The sequence below is a fragment of the Lynx canadensis genome, chromosome B1 (genome assembly GCF_007474595.2).
Source record: "Lynx canadensis isolate LIC74 chromosome B1, mLynCan4.pri.v2, whole genome shotgun sequence".
In the NCBI taxonomy this organism is placed as follows: domain Eukaryota; kingdom Metazoa; phylum Chordata; class Mammalia; order Carnivora; family Felidae; genus Lynx; species Lynx canadensis.
Genome location: NC_044306.2, coordinates 184,638,080 through 184,655,239, shown reverse-complemented (window position 1 = coordinate 184,655,239; position 17,160 = coordinate 184,638,080). Strand labels below are relative to the sequence as shown.

Here is a 17,160-nt window from a genome sequence, read left to right as displayed (position 1 = left end):
ATTGTTTTAATGTGTTTGTGTAAAACATTGGATATTAATTAATGTCACAAAGAGTAGTATTGTAGGAATGTGCTTTAACCTTTATTTTCCATTTTTATCAATATTTTAGTCCAATTGTTTTATTTTTTTTTTTTAGATTGTAAATAATTTTTTTCAGTCATAGATCTCATGGCCTTTGCTACTTTTAGTACTTCAGTAATAACGCTAAAATAAGCTTTAATGTGGATCTTTATCCCTCTAACATAAAGAAAAGGATAATTATAATGCCTAAGCTTTGTGTTGGGAATTATGCAGAACTAAATTTTCCTCATGTTGACGGTTATTAAGGAAACATTTTCCATGAGCATACCTTTTTAAAAAAAAAAATTTTAATGTTTATTTTTGAGAGATGGAGAGAGAGTGTGAGCAGGGGAGGGGCCGAGAGTGAGGAAGACAGAATCCGAAGCAGGCTTCAGGCTGTGAGCTGTCAGCACAGAGACCGACGCAGGGCTCGAACCCACAAATCGCGAGATTATGACCTGAGCCGAAGTCAGATGCTTAACCAACTGAGCCACCTAGGTGTCCCCGTGATCATACCTTTTAATAATTTATTTTACAAGTAGTCTGGCTTCTAGAGAGAAGTTCATTTTGTGTAATAAAATTGTATGCATTGAAAACAATATTATCAGAAATTGAGTTCTGATTTTTCTCTGGGAAAAAAATTTATTCGGATATGTGCCTGTGTGTGCGTGAGAGAGAGATAAAACAGAGGGAAGTTTGTTTTATTGTGCGTTTTTTGCTTGTTTGTTTGTTTGTTTTTTAATCATTAATTACAAGCTTTCCTTTGGCAGAACTGCTTAGGTACACAATTGCTTTATGAGGAAATTGTTGGTAATAATGGAGCAAATTTAATGTTTCTGGCCATGCCTTAGGACATAACCCATTTATTGAGTTTTGGGACTAGACTACAAAATTAGATGGCATGGGGCATTTCTGTGTCCACAGATAGATGAGAAAACCTCCAGTAATCCTTCTTCAAGGAAAACCTGGGTCTGTGTTACGAGGTACTGCCCCTGAGTGGCCCTAAATTAGTTAGTTACCTAAATTTTATAGGCAACAACCCTGAATATTATAGAAATAATGTTTTGACTAATAAGTCAACTTTTTAGTATTCCAAAGTTTAGTTTTTAGTTTGCATGAAATTCTTAAAAATGCTTTCTGATACTGAAATTTTTAGATTGTCAGTTTTAAAATGTGTTCGGAAGATGCCCCTTAGTCTATGTAAGTAAATGGGGAAGTTGAATCATTTTGGGGTTCTGGTATAGCGTGACAACCTAAAAAAGTTAACATATGGTCCAAAGTGTATACAATATTCATAAAGAAGAATTCCTATATAGTAAATGGAAGACATGGGGACTTACTCTGTTGTGTGGTAAGCCTTCTATCATGTGCCTGATTGATCTAGCATATGCTCAGCAGTAGTGACATATAAGAATATGTCATAGCTACAGATATTTCAATGCCACTGAATGGAGTTTAAGAAAGGCCCAAGGGCGGGGCGCCTGGGTGGCGCAGTCGGTTAAGCGTCCGACTTCAGCCAGGTCACGATCTCGCGGTCCGTGAGTTCGAGCCCCGCGTCGGGCTCTGGGCTGATGGCTCAGAGCCTGGAGCCTGTTTCCGATTCTGTGTCTGCCTCTCTCTCTGCCCCTCCCCCATTCATGCTCTGTCTCTCTCTGTCCCAAAAATAAATAAACGTTGAAAAAAAAAATTAAAAAAAAAAAAAAAAAAAAAAAAAAGGCCCAAGGGCAATCAAATATCACTTATTCATGTCTCCGTATCACACCATATCAAGTGTGTTCTCTTGCAGGTACTGTGTTAGGTCCCGCATAAAAAGATTTTATGAAGCTCACATTTTAGTGGAAAATGAGGGGAAAGGCAGTTGCACGGTTATAATTTGATAAATGTTCTGATATACGTTTATGTAATGATCCATGCAAATAGAGTTAAAGCAGATATAAATTCTAGGAGTAGCATCGTATACAGTTTAGTGGTGGCTTCGGAATAGAAATGTTGTAAGAAATGTCTGGTTCTTAAAGGCAAGGAGTTTGGAGGAGAATGGGGACAACAAAAATGAACACCAACCGCGTGCAGACAGTAACTGGTGAGGAGAGATTAGCTTAGCATGGCAGTGAACAGCTCGAGCGGTTCAGGTTAGCCTTAGTGAGCACCTGATACAGAGCAAGGTCAGTGTGAGCTGACAGGAGAGAACAAATAAAGATGTGTCAATGACATGATCTATCTTTATAATCGCTTCCTCTTGAATACGTGTTCAACTCCCTTGCCTTCCTCCTACTTTCTAATAGTAATTACCTGACAAAACCTTAACCCCGCTGGAATACAATTCTCCACCAATTCTGTGGTGGCGGTGTGCATTTGAACATGGCTGGAGGAAAACACGCAACTAGCTGTGCTTCATTCATTCATTCATTCATTCATTCACTCATTTATAGTGAGCACTAGCAGGGGAGAGGGGTAGACAGAAAGAGAGAGAGAGAGAATCCCAAGCATGGGACTCGAACCCTCGAACCATGAGATCATGACCTGAGCCGAAACCAAGAGTCAGACGTTCAACCTACTGAGTCATCCGGGAGTGCCTGTACTTTAAATTCGTGACCGCTAACCTCCAGAGAGTTGTTCCTTCTGCCCAGATATTCTACTTCATTTCCCTAGCCCAGTCATCCATCCATTCTGTTATCTAGCCAGTCTCTTCGATGACTTTGCACACTTCCCGAATCTTCATACCCCCACCTCTTTTTCAGATGATGGCTTTGAGTCCTCTTTCTGAAAAAAGTGAAAGCTCTGAGAAGAGACCCCCCGCGCCACATATTCCCAGCACCATACGTACTGTACCTGCACCCATATGCTCAGCTTTTCTTTCATGTTACTAGAGATAAACTGCCCTAGCTTTTGTCTATGAGAAAACCAACATCTGCATCTGGACACTAAAACTCATGTCCCTTTGGCACTCAAAAGCAGTGCAGTTGTTAGCTTTTCTTTTCTTCTTTTTCTTTTTTTTAAGTTTATTTATTTATTTTGAGAGAGAGTGCACATGTGAGCAGGGGGAGGGGCAGGGAGAGAGAGAATCCCAAGCAGGCTCAACCCCGTCAGCGCAGAGCCCCCACAAGGACTTCACACTCACAAACCGTGAGATCATGACCTGAGCTGAAATCAAGGGTCAGGCGCTTAACGGACTGAGCCAGCTGGGTGCCCCTATTAGTTTTTCTACTGTCAATTTTCCCCTATCTATTGGATCGCTCCTCTCAGTGTACAAATGTGCTGTCATCCCTCTCATCTAAAAAACAAAGCAAAATAAAATGAAACAAAAATCTTTCTTGATCCCTATTCTTCCAGCTACAACCCCATTCCTCTGTTCCCTTATTCAGCAAAACCTCTTTTAAAAAAATCCGTAGATATTGTTTTCAATTTCCATCCTCCTATTCTCTCTTGAATCCTCCTTTATTTCATTTCTTTTTGTCCAACTGTTCCACTAAAGTCACAAGTCCACTAAGTCACAAGCGACTTCATATTGCAGAATCTTGTTCCCACTTCTCGTCTTACTCGTTTCATTTAATTAATCACCCCCCTTTCCTTGTCTTCTCTTTATTCACTTGTCTTCTAGGATATTGTGTGTTTTAGTTGCCTTCTCTCTTACTGGCTGGCATTCTCATTCACCTTGTCTCGTGTCTCATCTCCTTGTCTTACCCTGGAGTACCCCAAGGATAAGTCTCTGGACCTCTTTTTTTTTTTTCTCTTTGCGTTTGGTGATCTCATCTATTCTCACAGTTTTATATCATCTGTATACTGACAACTCCCCATTTTATATCTCTTTCTGGACCTCTCCCTTAAATTCTAGACTTACCTATGTGCTTCCAGGGGGCTTTTCTTCTACCAAAAATCTTATTACCCCAGGCTCATTTCCTGACCACTTCTAGGTCCCTAATTTAAGTAGCAAACTTCTCCCAATATATGTGCCTGCATTATCTGTCTTGTCTGCATTATTTTTTTCCATTGCACGTAGCATGTGACATACAATATTATTTTGAACAGTGCCTGCCACACAGTATGTGTTCAGTAAATATTTGTTGGAAGGAGAGAGGGAGGGAAGGGAGAGAGAGAGAGAGAGAGGGAGAGCGAGCAAGCCATCAAAGGTAGATTCCTTTAACTGGCTAAATATGTAGGTGGAGAATCAAGAATGACTGGATTTTCCGGTTTCGGATAGTTACAAGCATGGTGGCCCCGGGAATTCAGATTAGACACTCAGAAAGAATGTACAGGTTGGAAGTCACACAGAGAAGGGGAAGGTTTTAAAAGTTTGTTTTTTTTCTTATAAGAATGTGATACGAAGATGAGAGCCCGTGCCTAAGCAAGAAACTAGACCAGAAAGAGGCCTTTGTTTTTTGTTTTGTTTTTTTTTCTCCCAGTATTCTCCAGTCATTGCAAGTGAGATTGTTAGCACTGTTATCGTCTATTTATGCATGGCCTGTTAAGTTCCAGGATCTGCTACAGATACTTTATTTACTTTAAAAGGAATTCTTATCTGCAAGGTAGGTTTATTCCCATTCTACGGATGAAGAAGCAGAGACTCAGAGCCGAGGCCAGATCCGCCCAATTTCAAAGCCCTTGTAAGCCACTTTGCCCTTTCATTTATGAAAATTCAAATCAGGGAAGAGTGTTTTAAGAATCGTTTTTGCAAATTTATCATTTGAAATTCTCCACATTGATGTGAGTAAAAATGCAAGAGCCATAAGTGAAAAAAATTGTGTAATAGTTCTAAGTGATTTCCAATTGATACCTATTGTTTCTTATGTGCTTTTTAATAACTTATTTCTTAGAAACATTCACCATAAATTTTTTCAAGACACTAAAGAAAACTGTAGGCTCGAGTAAATCTTTTGTAGCTGTATATAGACATTTTAGGTGTAATTCCGCTGTGTAAACCGTAGTTGAGACTTACACATGCAAGTTCTTACAGCTCTTCTAAATAAAGTATGTCATTACCATGTGTGACCTCATCCTCATCAAGTTCAGTTTTCACTTAATTACTGAGTAATCAAAGTTAAGCTTTCTAGTTAATTATCTAGTTAATTTCTGGTTCACTGAAATTGTCATCTGTATATAATCACAACTTTTTTAAAAAAAGTTCATTTATTTTGAGAGAGAGAAAGAGAGCACGTGCGAATTGGGGTGGGGCAGGGAGAAGGGGAGCGAGAGAATCCCAAGCAGGCTCTGCACTGCCAGTGTGGAGCTCAACACGGGGCTCAAACCCAGAAATCATGAGACGATGACCTAAGCCAAAATCAAGAGTCAGACGCTTAACCGACTGAGCTACCCGGGCACCTTCACAACATTTTATAGCAAATTTACAATTGAACTGTTACTTCCTTACAGTTACCAAATTGGTATCTCAGAAGCTAAAACGACTCTGGTTAGAATGGAAGTTGGCAGATCTTCGCTTGCACACGAGGCTGGCACACTAGTGCATAATGTCTGACGTATGACCTCTCTCTGGCAATATCCCTTTACAGGCACCAATATTCTCTATAGAGTGGTCTCAAATATCTTGCCTTCTCTGTGGCAAAAGACTTAAGGAGTATATATTTAAGCACAGAACTTCTCCTGACATTAGTATGTTCCCACTAGCCTGCTAAGGGAAAGTTAATGAAAACATTTCTTTAGGAATTGTTTTCCCTCCAGACAATGCTAGAAAGATATGTGTAGGAATATTTCTTTTGCATTATTTTATTTTACTTTAATTGTATTAGTTTATTATTGGTTGTTTTAGTTTATTATTATATTGGCTGTATTACTTTATTAGTTATTTTAATTGTATAGTTTATTAGTGCTGCTATAACAAATTACCACAAATTTAGTTGCTTAGAACAAATATACAGCTAGTTAGTTAACATAGAGTGCAATATTGGTTTCAGGAGTAGAATTCAGTGATTCATCACTTACATACAACACCCAGTGCTCATCACAAGTGCCTTCCTTAATACCCATCACCCATCTAGCCACCCATCTAGCCCACCTCCCTCTGTCAACCCATAGTTCTCTATCATTAAGAGTCTCTTGTGGTTTGTTTCCCTCTCTTCCTTCCCATTCCCATGTGTTTATCTGTTTTGTCTCTTAAGTTCCACAAATGAATGAAATCACATGGTATTTGTCTTTCTCATTGACTTATTTCGCTTATCATAATACATTCTAGCTCCATCCATGTCATTGCAAATGGCAAGATTTCATTCTTTTAGATGGCTGAGTAATATTCCACTGTAAATATGTACATCACATCTTCTTTATCCATTCATCATTTGATGGACATTTGGGCTCTGTTCATAGTTTAGCTATTGTTGATAATGCTGCTATAAACATTGGGGTGCATGTATCCCCTTCAAATCTGTATTTTTGTCACCTTCGGGTAAATACCTAATAGTGCAATTGCTAGATCATAGGGTAGGTCTGTTTTTAGTTTTTTGAGGAACCTCCATACTGTTCAATTTCTTTTTATAAGAGTGGCTGTACCAGTTTGCATTCCCACTAACAGTGCAGAAGGGTTCCCCTCTCTCTGGATCCTCAATACCTGTTGTTTCCTATGTTGTTCATTTTAGCCATTCTGACAGGTGTGAAGTGGTATCTCATCATGGTTTTGATTTGTGTTTCCCTGATGACTAGTGTGGTTGAGCATCTTTTCATGTGTCTGTTAGCCATCTGGATGTCTTCTTTGGAAAAGTGTCTGTTCATGTCTTTTGCCCATTTCTTAACAGGGTTATTTGTTTTTGGGGTGTTGAGTTTGGTAAGTTTTTTATAGACTTTGGATACTAACCCTTTATCAGATATGTCATTTGCAAATATCTGCTCCCATTCTGTACGCTGGCTTTTAGTTTTGTTGATCATTTCCTTCACTGTGCAGAAGCATATTATCTTGACGAAGTCCCAATAGTTCATGTTTGCTTCTGTCTCCCTTGCCTTCCTTCAGCGATGTGTCTAGTAAGAAGTTGCTCTGGCTGAGGTCAAAGAGGTTGCTGCCTGTGTTCTCCTCTAGGATTTTGATTGTTTCCTGTCTCTCATTCAGGTCTTTCATCCATTTTGAATTTATTTTTGTGTATGGTGTAAGAAAGTGGTCCAGTTTAATTCTTCTGCATGTTGCCGTACAATTTTCCCAACACCATTTGTTGAAGAAACTATCTTTTTGCCTTTGAATATTCTTTCCTGCTTTGTCAAAGATTCATTGGCCATCCAGTTATGGGTCCATTTCTGGGTTTTCTATTCTGTTCCATTAATCTACGTGTCTGTTTTTGTGCCAGTACCATATTGTCTTGATGACTACAGCTTTGTGATATAGCTTGAAATCCAGAATTGTGATGCTTCCAGTTTTGCTTTTCTTTTTCAGGATTGTTTTGGCTATGTGGGGTCTTCTGTGGTTCTATACAAATTTTAGGATTGTCTGTTCTAGCTCTGCAAAAAATGCTGGTGGCATTTTGCTAGGGATGGCATTAAATGTGTAGATTGCTTTGGGTAGAATAGACATTTTAACGATGTTCTTCCAATCCATGAACATGGAACACTTTTCCATTTCTTTGTTTCCTCTTCAATTTCTTTTATAAGTTTCAATAGTTTTCAGAGTACAGATCTTTTACCTTTCTAGTTGGTTTTTTTCCTGTGTATCTGTTTTTGGTGCAATTGCAAATGGGATAGATTCCTTGATTTTCTTATTGCTATATAGAAATGCAACAGATTTCTGCACATTGGTTTTATATCCTGCAACTTTGCTAAATTCATGCATTAGTTCTAGCGTGTTTTTTTTTTTTTGTGGACTTTCTTTCAGGTTTCTAGAGTATCATGTTATCTGCAAATAGTGAAAGTTTAACTTCTTCCTTGTTGATTTGGATGCCTTTTATTTCTTTTTGTTCTCTGATTGCTGAGGCTAAGATTTCCAGTACTATGTTAAATAGTAATGGTGAGCGTGGACATCCTTGTCTTGTTTCTGACCATAGGGGTAAGGGTCTCAGTTTTTCCCCATTGAGGGTGATATTAGCTATGGGTCTTTCATAAATGGCCTTTATAATGTTGAGGTATGCTCCATCTATCCCTACTTTGTTGAGGGTTTTTATCAAGAATGGATGATTTGTTTTTCAAATGCTTTATCTGCCTCTATTGACAGGATCATATGGTTCTTATTCTTTGTTTTATTAATGTGATAAATCATGTTGATTAATTTGCCAATATTGAACTGGCCCTGCAGCCCAGGAATAAATCCCAATTGATCACGGTGAATAATTCTTTTAGTGTACCGTTGAATTCAATTTGCTAGTATCTTATTGATAATATTTGCATCCATGCTCATCAGGAATATTGGCCAGTAATTCTCCTTTTTAGTGGGGTCTTTGTCTAGTTTGGAATCAAGGTAATGTTGACTTCATAGAATGAGTTTGGAAGTTTTCCTTCCATTTCTATTTTTTCTGGAACAGTTTGAGAAGAATATGTATTAAGCTCTTCTTTAAATGTCTGGTAGAATTTCCCTGGGAAGCCATCTGGCCCAGGACTCTTGTTTGTTGGGAGATTTTTGATTACTGATTCAATTTCTTTGCTGGTTATGGGTCTGTTCAAATTTTTTATTTCTCCCTATTTCAGTTTTGGTAGTTTGTGAGTTTCTAGGAATTTGTCCATTTCTTCCCGATTGCCCAGTTTGTTGGCATATAATTTTTCATAGTATTCTCTTATAAGTGTTTGTATTTCTGTGGTCTTTATTGGCTGTGATCTCTCCTCTTTCATTGGTTTTATCTATTTGGGTCCTCTCTTTGATAAATTGGGCTAAGGGTTTATCAATTTTGTTAATTCTTTCAAAAAACCAGCTCTTAGTTTCATTGATCTGTTCTACTGGGGTTTTTGTGTTTGTTTGTTTCTATTGTTTATTTCTGCTCTAATCTTTATTATTTCCCTTCTTCTGTTGGGTTTAGGCTTTATTTTCTGTTTCCTTTCTACCTCCTTGAGGTGTAAGGTTAGGTTGTATATTTGGGACCTTTCTTGCTTCTTGAGATAGGCCTGAATTGCAACATACTTCCTTAGGACTGACTTTGTTGCATCCCAAAGGTCAAAACCTTTGGTCTGTCACGTTTTCATATAAATTGGAGTTATAGATGTCAGAAAGAATATAAAATTATTATCAAGTATAGATGTATAAAAATTCAAAGGAATTAACTGAAAGCTATTAGAACTAATAAAATAATTCAATTAAATGCATATTTATCAAATAAAATATTAAAATTATTTACTCTTGTAAATTCTATTCTATGTATTATATTTCTATGTATTTGCCCTACAGAGATACTCATATGTGTATGAAATGACACAGTAAAAGGCAAATTATTTTGGCACTGCATGAAATAGCATAAAATTGAAAATTATTCAAATGTTCTTTTATAAGGGACTAACCCATTCAATAAATTATGGTTTATACTTATAATGAAATGCAAGGTAGCTCTTAAAATGAAGCAGCTCTATATAAAGTAGCAATGTGTTCATATGTACTGGTATGAAAGGATGTCTGAAATTCATTGTTAACTTAAAAAAAAACACAAAAAACAGCGGCGCTGGGTGGCTCAGTCGGTTAAGCATCCGACTCTTGGTTTCGGCTCAGGTCATGACCTTCCGGTTCGTGAGTTCGAGCCCCCCGTCAGACTCTGTACTGCCAGTGCGAAGACTGCTTGGAATTCTCTGTCTCCCTCTCTCTCTCTGCCTCTCCCCTACTCATGCTCTCTCTCTCTCTCTCTTTCAAAATTAATTGATTTAAAATATATATTTAAAAAAAACAAAACAGATATGTTCTACCTTTGGAGCTGACACTGCTATTGGGAAGGTTCCCAATAACTAAATCCAATGACCGGTGGTCAGTCCTCCTCTTAACAGCATGTGACCCAGTTGTGCCCTGTCTTCACTTGGCTTTTAAGACACCACACTCTTTCTGGTTCTTCTCTTACTTTACTGGTCACCAGAGGCAAATCTAGCATTTTGGGAACCTGAAGCTTATATAATTTGGGAAACCTTTTAAAGATAGAGAATATAATGTTACAAATAAATCATAATTAGGTAAGAACACACATAGTTCTTTAGAACAAGGGGAAAATCATGACAAATTATTAGAACAGTAAGAAGTTCAGGGCCCATTTTTCTGAGATCATATTAGGCAGTTTATTAGAAATGCATACATAGAAACGTTTTCTGATCACAGCCTGATTTGCCCTCCTTATTTAGAGCATGCTATACCTCCCAGCAATTCCCAGCACCCAAAGGGACCCATGCTAATGAGAGGTCCTAACGCCCCTTTATTAGCATCATGAGAAATCTACCTCTTGGTTTTTCCTCAATCTCTAAGACTCGTTCCTTCCCTTCTCCTTCATATCTTAATGTTAAAGTGCCTCAGGTCTCAGTTCTTGGTCTTTTTCTAGTTATACTCATTCACTTGCTGATTTCACCAAGTTCAACTCTCTTGTGATTTTCATTATCATGTATATGTTGATACCTTCTAAATTTACATCTTCAGTCCAAACTTCTCTCCCAATCTCCAACTGCCTATTCAATACCTCAGCTTAGATTTTTGGAGATATCTCGAATTTGGTATGTTGAAAACTGAACCCTGATCTCACTCCCAAAATTGTTCCACTCAACTTTCCCTATTTCAGTTGATAGTGACTCCATCTTTCCAAGCACTAAGCACCTAGAACAGTGCCTGGTACATTGTAGAAACAGAAGGAAAGAATTAGTGAACTGATTTTTAAAAGATAACATCTGTAGAAGTCATTCAGAATGGGGCACATAATAAAAGTAATTAAGAGATATGGCAGGTTGAGTAAGTGTAGCTCAGTCCTACGTGTCATAGGAGTCAAGTAGAAGTGAATAGAGAATGGGGCAAAGGCATCATTCAAAAAGATAATGGTTGAGAATTTTCCAGAAATGTGGATAAACAAAATTTAAAGTTGAAGAAACACGACAGTCGTGAGCCATATAAATAAAAACAAATCCCAGGGGTGCCTGGGTGGCTCATTCGGTTAAGCTTCCAACTCTTGGTTTCAGCTCGGATCATGGTCTTGCAGTTCGTGAGTTCAGGCCCCACGTTGGGCTCTGCGCTGGCAGTGCGGAATCTGCTTGGGATTCTCTCTCTCTCCTGTCTCTCTGCCACTCCCCTACTCATGTGCTCTGTCTGTCTCTCTCTCTGTCTCTCTCAAACATAAATAAATAAACTTTAAAAAATAAAATAAAATAAAAACAAGCCCCAAATTAAATATGCAGTGGGGAAAATACAGAGTATAGAATAAAATTAAAATAATAGTAGTGGTAATAGTAATTGCAGCTAACATTTTAATAATATTCGCCATGTGCTAGGCACTTTTCTATACACTTTATGTATATTAACATCCCACAATAGCCTCTGATGTAGGTATTCTTAGGGTCTGCATATTACACATGAGGATATTGAAACACCAAGAAGTCTGGTAACTTGCCCAATGTCACACAGCTAGTAAGTAGTGGAATAGAATTTCAACTCTAGTGGTGCAGTTTCAAACAGAATTCCAAATGGGTTAATGCATTTACCACAAAATGAATTTATCAAAAATGCTAGGCAAGTGGCAAGATTTCATTCTTTTTTATGGCTGAGTAGTAATCCATTGTATTTATATACCACAACTTCTTTATCCATTCATCTCTCTTACCATTTGCAGCAACGTGAATGAATCTAGAACGTATTATACCAAGTGAAACAAGTCAGACGGAGAAAGACAAATGCCATATGATTTCACTTACATGTGGAGTCTAAGAAAACAAAACAAATGAACAATCCAAAAAACAGATTTATAAATACAGAGAAAAAACTGGTGTTTGCCAGACTAGAGAGGGGTGAGGGGATGGACAAAATAGGTGAATAAGAGGCATAAGCTTCAAGTTGTAAAATAGATAAGTCATAAGAATGAAAACTACAACATAGGGAATATAGTTAATAAAATTATAACTTTGTATAGTGTTAGGAGGTAACTATACTTAGCAAGGGTTGCATTGCTCAATGTATAGAATTGTGGAATCACTATTCTGAAATTAATACAACATTGTATATCAACTATACTCCAACGAGAGGGAGACAGAGAGAGAGAGAGAGAGAGAGAGAGAGAGAGAGAGAGACCTAGAGGAGAGAGAAGAAGAAAAGATATGTGAATTTGGAGGCTGAGATTAGAGCTGTACAGTTTCAAGCCAAGGAACACTTGGAGACACCAGAAGCTGGAAGAGGCAGGGAGGAATCTCCCCCAGAAGCTCTGGAAGGAGTATGGCCCTGCCTCTACCTTGATTTTGGATTTCTGGCCCAGTAGAACTGTGAGAGAATAAATTTTTATTGTTTTAAGCCACTAAAAAATGCTAGACAGAATTTCCTGTTTGAGTCAAGATGCGCTGGGTTATACTGTGATAACATACAAGTAAAAAATCTCAACACAGGTTGAGATTTCTTGCTTGTGGTCATGTCCCTCTGATAGGATGGGACCTAGGTCTGTGTCATCCTCACTCCAGAACCTAGGCTGATAGAGTAACCACTGTCTAGAACACTGGCGGTTGCCATGCAGAGGGAAAAGGAATGTGGTTACTGCTCCAATTCTTGAAGCTTTCATTCAGAAATTTTCAAATGACACGTATGTATTTCATTGAAGAGCAAATCACATGGCCACACCTAACCCCACAGGGGCTGGAAAAGACAGGCTGACATATAGCCAAAGGGGAATAACCAGAAATATTTGATGAAAAACCCTAAAGACTTTCATAATCTAGGTGAATATACAGAGAATATTTTAAATGTGGGGAGGAACTTTCTAAGCATTAAAGTTTTGGGAGATTTGAGCACATAAAAATTAAGAACATCTCTGTGTCAGGGGGTGCCTGGGTGGCGCAGTCGGTTAAGCGTCCGACTTCAGCTCAGGTCACGATCTCATGGTTCGTGGGTTCGAGTCCTACATCAGGCTCTGTGCTGACAGCTCAGAGCCTAGATCCCGCTTCCGATTCTGTTTCTCCCTCTCTCTCTGCTCCTCCCCCACTCACACTCTGTCTCTCTCAAAAATAAACAAACAAACAAAAAAAAGAACATCTCTGTGTCAAAATAAATTGTTTCAGCAAAGCCATTTGAAACATGTAATTAGACCAAAGGTCAGAATTGTTAATATACAAGAAATGTAAACAAATCAATAATTTTAAAAACATCTATTTTAAAATGGACTAAGATGATGAGCTGGAAAATAACAAAATAAATGCAAACGGAAAAATGTTCAACCATATTAGTAATTAAAGCAAAATGCTGTTTGTACTTATAAGATGCTGATAACCTGTTTTGATGAGAATAAGAGAAAAAGTACACTGTCTTATCGCTGTATTATTGAAAACAAAAACATGACAAACTCTGTCTAGAGGGCAGTTTGACAATGTGTATCAAAAGTTTTAGATTTAAAATGCCCATTGCTTTGACCAGACAGCTGGTTCAGTTTTAGGAACTTAAGTAAAGGTGTACATAAATATTTAGCTATAGGGAAGTTTACTTCAGCACTGTTTATAGTTGGGGAAAAGTGGAAGTAATTAAATGTTCAACAGTAAAAGACAGGCTAGATAAACTATGTTTATTCATACAGTGGCATATTCTGCAACATTAAAAAAATGTGGACTGGGAATATTTATTATAATACTGAGAGAAAATAGATTATAAATAGTATGCCTAACTATTGTTTGAAAAATGTATGTATGTATGTATATATGTATAAGAGCAGTCTGAAAGATATACATCAGAATATTAACACTGATGGGCTTATAGGTGTTTTTTTTCTCCTTTTTTGATGATCTGTATTTACAATTTTTACCATAACCGTGTATTGCTTGCGTAGTCTTTTAAAATACAGTAAAAGTCAATCAGTGGCAATGGTTGGTACATTTCGCCATTGGTCCTCACTGATGCTTAATCTCCATATCTATTCTTTTTCTAAAGCTGGGCCCCCTTTTTATGTCCTGGACCCATAGCTTCTCCACTGGCTCCTGCTTCCTAGTCCAAACCTGACCTTGTGCCCTTGTTCTGTTAACTGGGCTTCTACCTTTTCCTGTCATTCTCGATTCTTTTCTCAGTAGCATCTTTTCAATCCCAGGACCCAGATTTCCTGTCACTAATCACTTTAGGATTGACCTCCTGCCCCCAAGTTCCAAGCTGGTCTCAGCAACCCGGTCCCTCCTAAGGACATCGTTGATCCTGACTTTCTGCCCTTCCTATTTTCATCTCCAGGCCGACTTGCCCCACCGCACCTGCTGGTCAGGACAACCAGCTTCTGACCTGTATTAGGTCTTTAGCTCTCTCTCGTTCCGCTGCTGCTGTCCCTTCTAGATACCCACGAGTTGCTTTCCCTGACACACCCACCTGTCTGCTCCTGCATCCCCGCAGAGACTCTAGTTCCAGCTTCCTGCACTTCCCAGGCTGCTCTGTGGGCCACGTAGTTACCTAGGGTCCTCCTATACATTTGTCATCGTGTCAAATGTCTCCCAGCTACTTCTCTTTTCCAGATGGAAAGCAGAATAAGAGAATCAACTGGTAGTTAGTAGCTTGTTCAAGATTTACGGGGCTCACAGTGAGAAGTCTTTGGGTGAACTTTGGCCATCGCATTTGGCATCCCCTGTAACACTTAGTGCAGGTGCACCAACAGAGGGCACTCCTCCCATTTCCAGGCACAATACTGAACTGGAAAGATTCTACCTCAGTGCCTCCTAGGAAGGAAATAGCGATGAATTAATTACCTGTTATAAAACAGTGCTTAATTGTTTGTTTCTTCCCCTGTTGTACCTAGGTATTACTTTGTTTCTCCCGGGATACATCTGTGTTGGGTCATTTTGCGTACAACAGCGCTTCACCACCGAAATCATACATCAGAGGTAAAATTTTAGTTACATAAAGGGAGTTTTTTTTAAGACTTACAAAATCATAGCAAGACTGTTACATTTTATAGCATATATTAGTGTTGTTAATTTTTTTATTGTTAATGAAATGCCTCTCAGATTGTTGTAACCGTGCTTTCAACTCCTACTCAAATCACGGGTGAACAACTCAGCACAATCAAAGGCGGGTGGTTCCCAGAAGCAGCACTTAAAGTTACCTCTTTTATCTTTCCTGTTTGCTCGCTCCTCTATTGCTGTTTTTGTCATATCTGTTGACTTTTATTTTCCCCCCTAACTACGAGTTTATCACATGAATTTGCTTCTTCTGCTGCTTTTTTTTTTAACTTCTCTATTCCTTCTCTCAAAATGTTCTACAGCACTTAAAATTTGATGTGATTTATATGCTATTAGCACGCTAATTTCTATTTTAGTGCTTTCTTCCCTTCTTTATCACTAGCTGCCTAGCAGATATTGCTATTTCAATATCCTGCTATTACCTGACAGCTGAACTAATTTTAGCAGGAAGCCTTTCTCAATTTCTCCTTTTTATTAAGTGGTGAACACCAATCACTGAAAGCTTATAACCCTATTGTGTGTGATCATTCTCTGTTCCCATAAAGAAATAAACTCTTTCTCCCATATCTCCTGAGTCTGACTGTCTGCCTGATTGCTGTAACCCCTGCCCTAGGATGAGCCTATATTACCTGGCTGGGATCAGGCTCCCCCTCCCCAAACTGGGGAGCTCTCTTAATTCCACTGCTTCTAAACTGAGCTTATAGAAACCTTTGGTCTGCTTGTTTGTTTCTTTAACATCATTTGCTAAAAAGCTGACTGTAGAACTTATTTAATGGGTTCACTTCTAAACTCAGCCAAGATTTTAAGGCCCTCTATCAATTTTGTCTTAACCCAGCTCACTTTGATTCCCTGATTATCCCACGTTACCATATTTATTCTGGCCTATATATATTCCCTACATGTGGAAGGATTCCCACTCCTCCCCCACAAAATCAAAGGTCCTTGAGGAACTAGGCTATATCTTACTGTGTCAGAAAAACTTATTTTTCCTTCCTGTGTAGGGAAAAATCCAGTTCTTTCCTACTGTGTTTCTCTACCATGTGTATCATTTACTACTCATATAAAACACTCCACTTCCAACACCAAATATATGGGAATTTTCCCTAAAACAAGAAACAAGTCTCCGACACCACCTGGGCATCCTACAATTTAACTCAGTTCTGCACTGTGTACCCAGAGATAGCCTCAGATCCCACAGACTGAGGGCTCAGTCCCATGAGACTGCCATACCCCTCACACATACACACACACACACACACACACACACACACACACACTCTTCTGATGACAGTCAAAACCCCGTTTATCACCTGTGCCTCTGACCAACCAGCTATAGATTAGAGGTTCCAACAACCTGCTTCTTGGGTTCAGTTAATTTGCTAGGGCAGCTCACATAACTCAAGGAAACGTACATCTACCAGTTTATGAAAGGATGTGATAAAGGATACAGATGAACAGCCAGATGAAGACATACATACGGCGAGGTCTAGGAAGGTCCTGAGCATAGGAGCTTCTGTCCCCATGGAGTTGGGGTGTGTCAGCCTCCCAATATTGATATGTTCACCCACCTGCAAGCTCTCTGAACACCTGACTACTTGGGATTTTATGGAGGGTTTCTCACATAGGTATGATCAATTATTAACTCCATTTCCAGCTCCTGTCCCCTCTCTGGAAAATGGGAGATGGGGCTGAAAATTCCAGGGTTCTAATCATGACTTGGTCTTTCTGGTGACCAGTCCCCACCCAGGAGTCCACCAGAGTCATCCCAATAGAACAAAAGATGCTCCTAGTCTCTTATCACTTAGGAATTTACAAGGGTTTGCACCTAGCCCCATATTTAGTACCCAGCTAGTACTCTCTATCATCTCCCTCTCTCTGTCTCTCTGTCTCTCTTTCTCGCACTTTCTCTCTCTCTCTCTCTCTCTCATCTACCTTTCATTATTCCATTCTCCTTACTCACAAGCTCAGTGCTTGGTGTCTCCACCCTAACCTAAACTGCTCATTCTTCTTATTTGTCCCCTCTCTGCCACCACCCCCAACAAGAAGAGCAAAAAAATTTTTTAACTAAAAACCTTACCTTAAAGCCAAGTGCAAGAATGCATGAGACTTTTC

General features: G+C 38.8%; 1 protein-coding gene across 3 annotated transcripts in view; it reads left to right on the top strand.

Moving 5' to 3' along the window:
• The window catches only part of TBC1D19 (TBC1 domain family member 19), a 146,269-nt gene that overhangs the window by 97,906 nt on the left and 31,203 nt on the right, over positions 1-17,160 (top strand). For all 3 annotated transcript variants that reach the window (XM_030314072.1, XM_030314073.1, XM_030314076.1), the window contains one exon: positions 14,886-14,970. In XM_030314072.1, the coding sequence (XP_030169932.1) occupies positions 14,886-14,970 (85 nt within the window). The remainder of the gene's footprint in view (positions 1-14,885; positions 14,971-17,160) is intronic.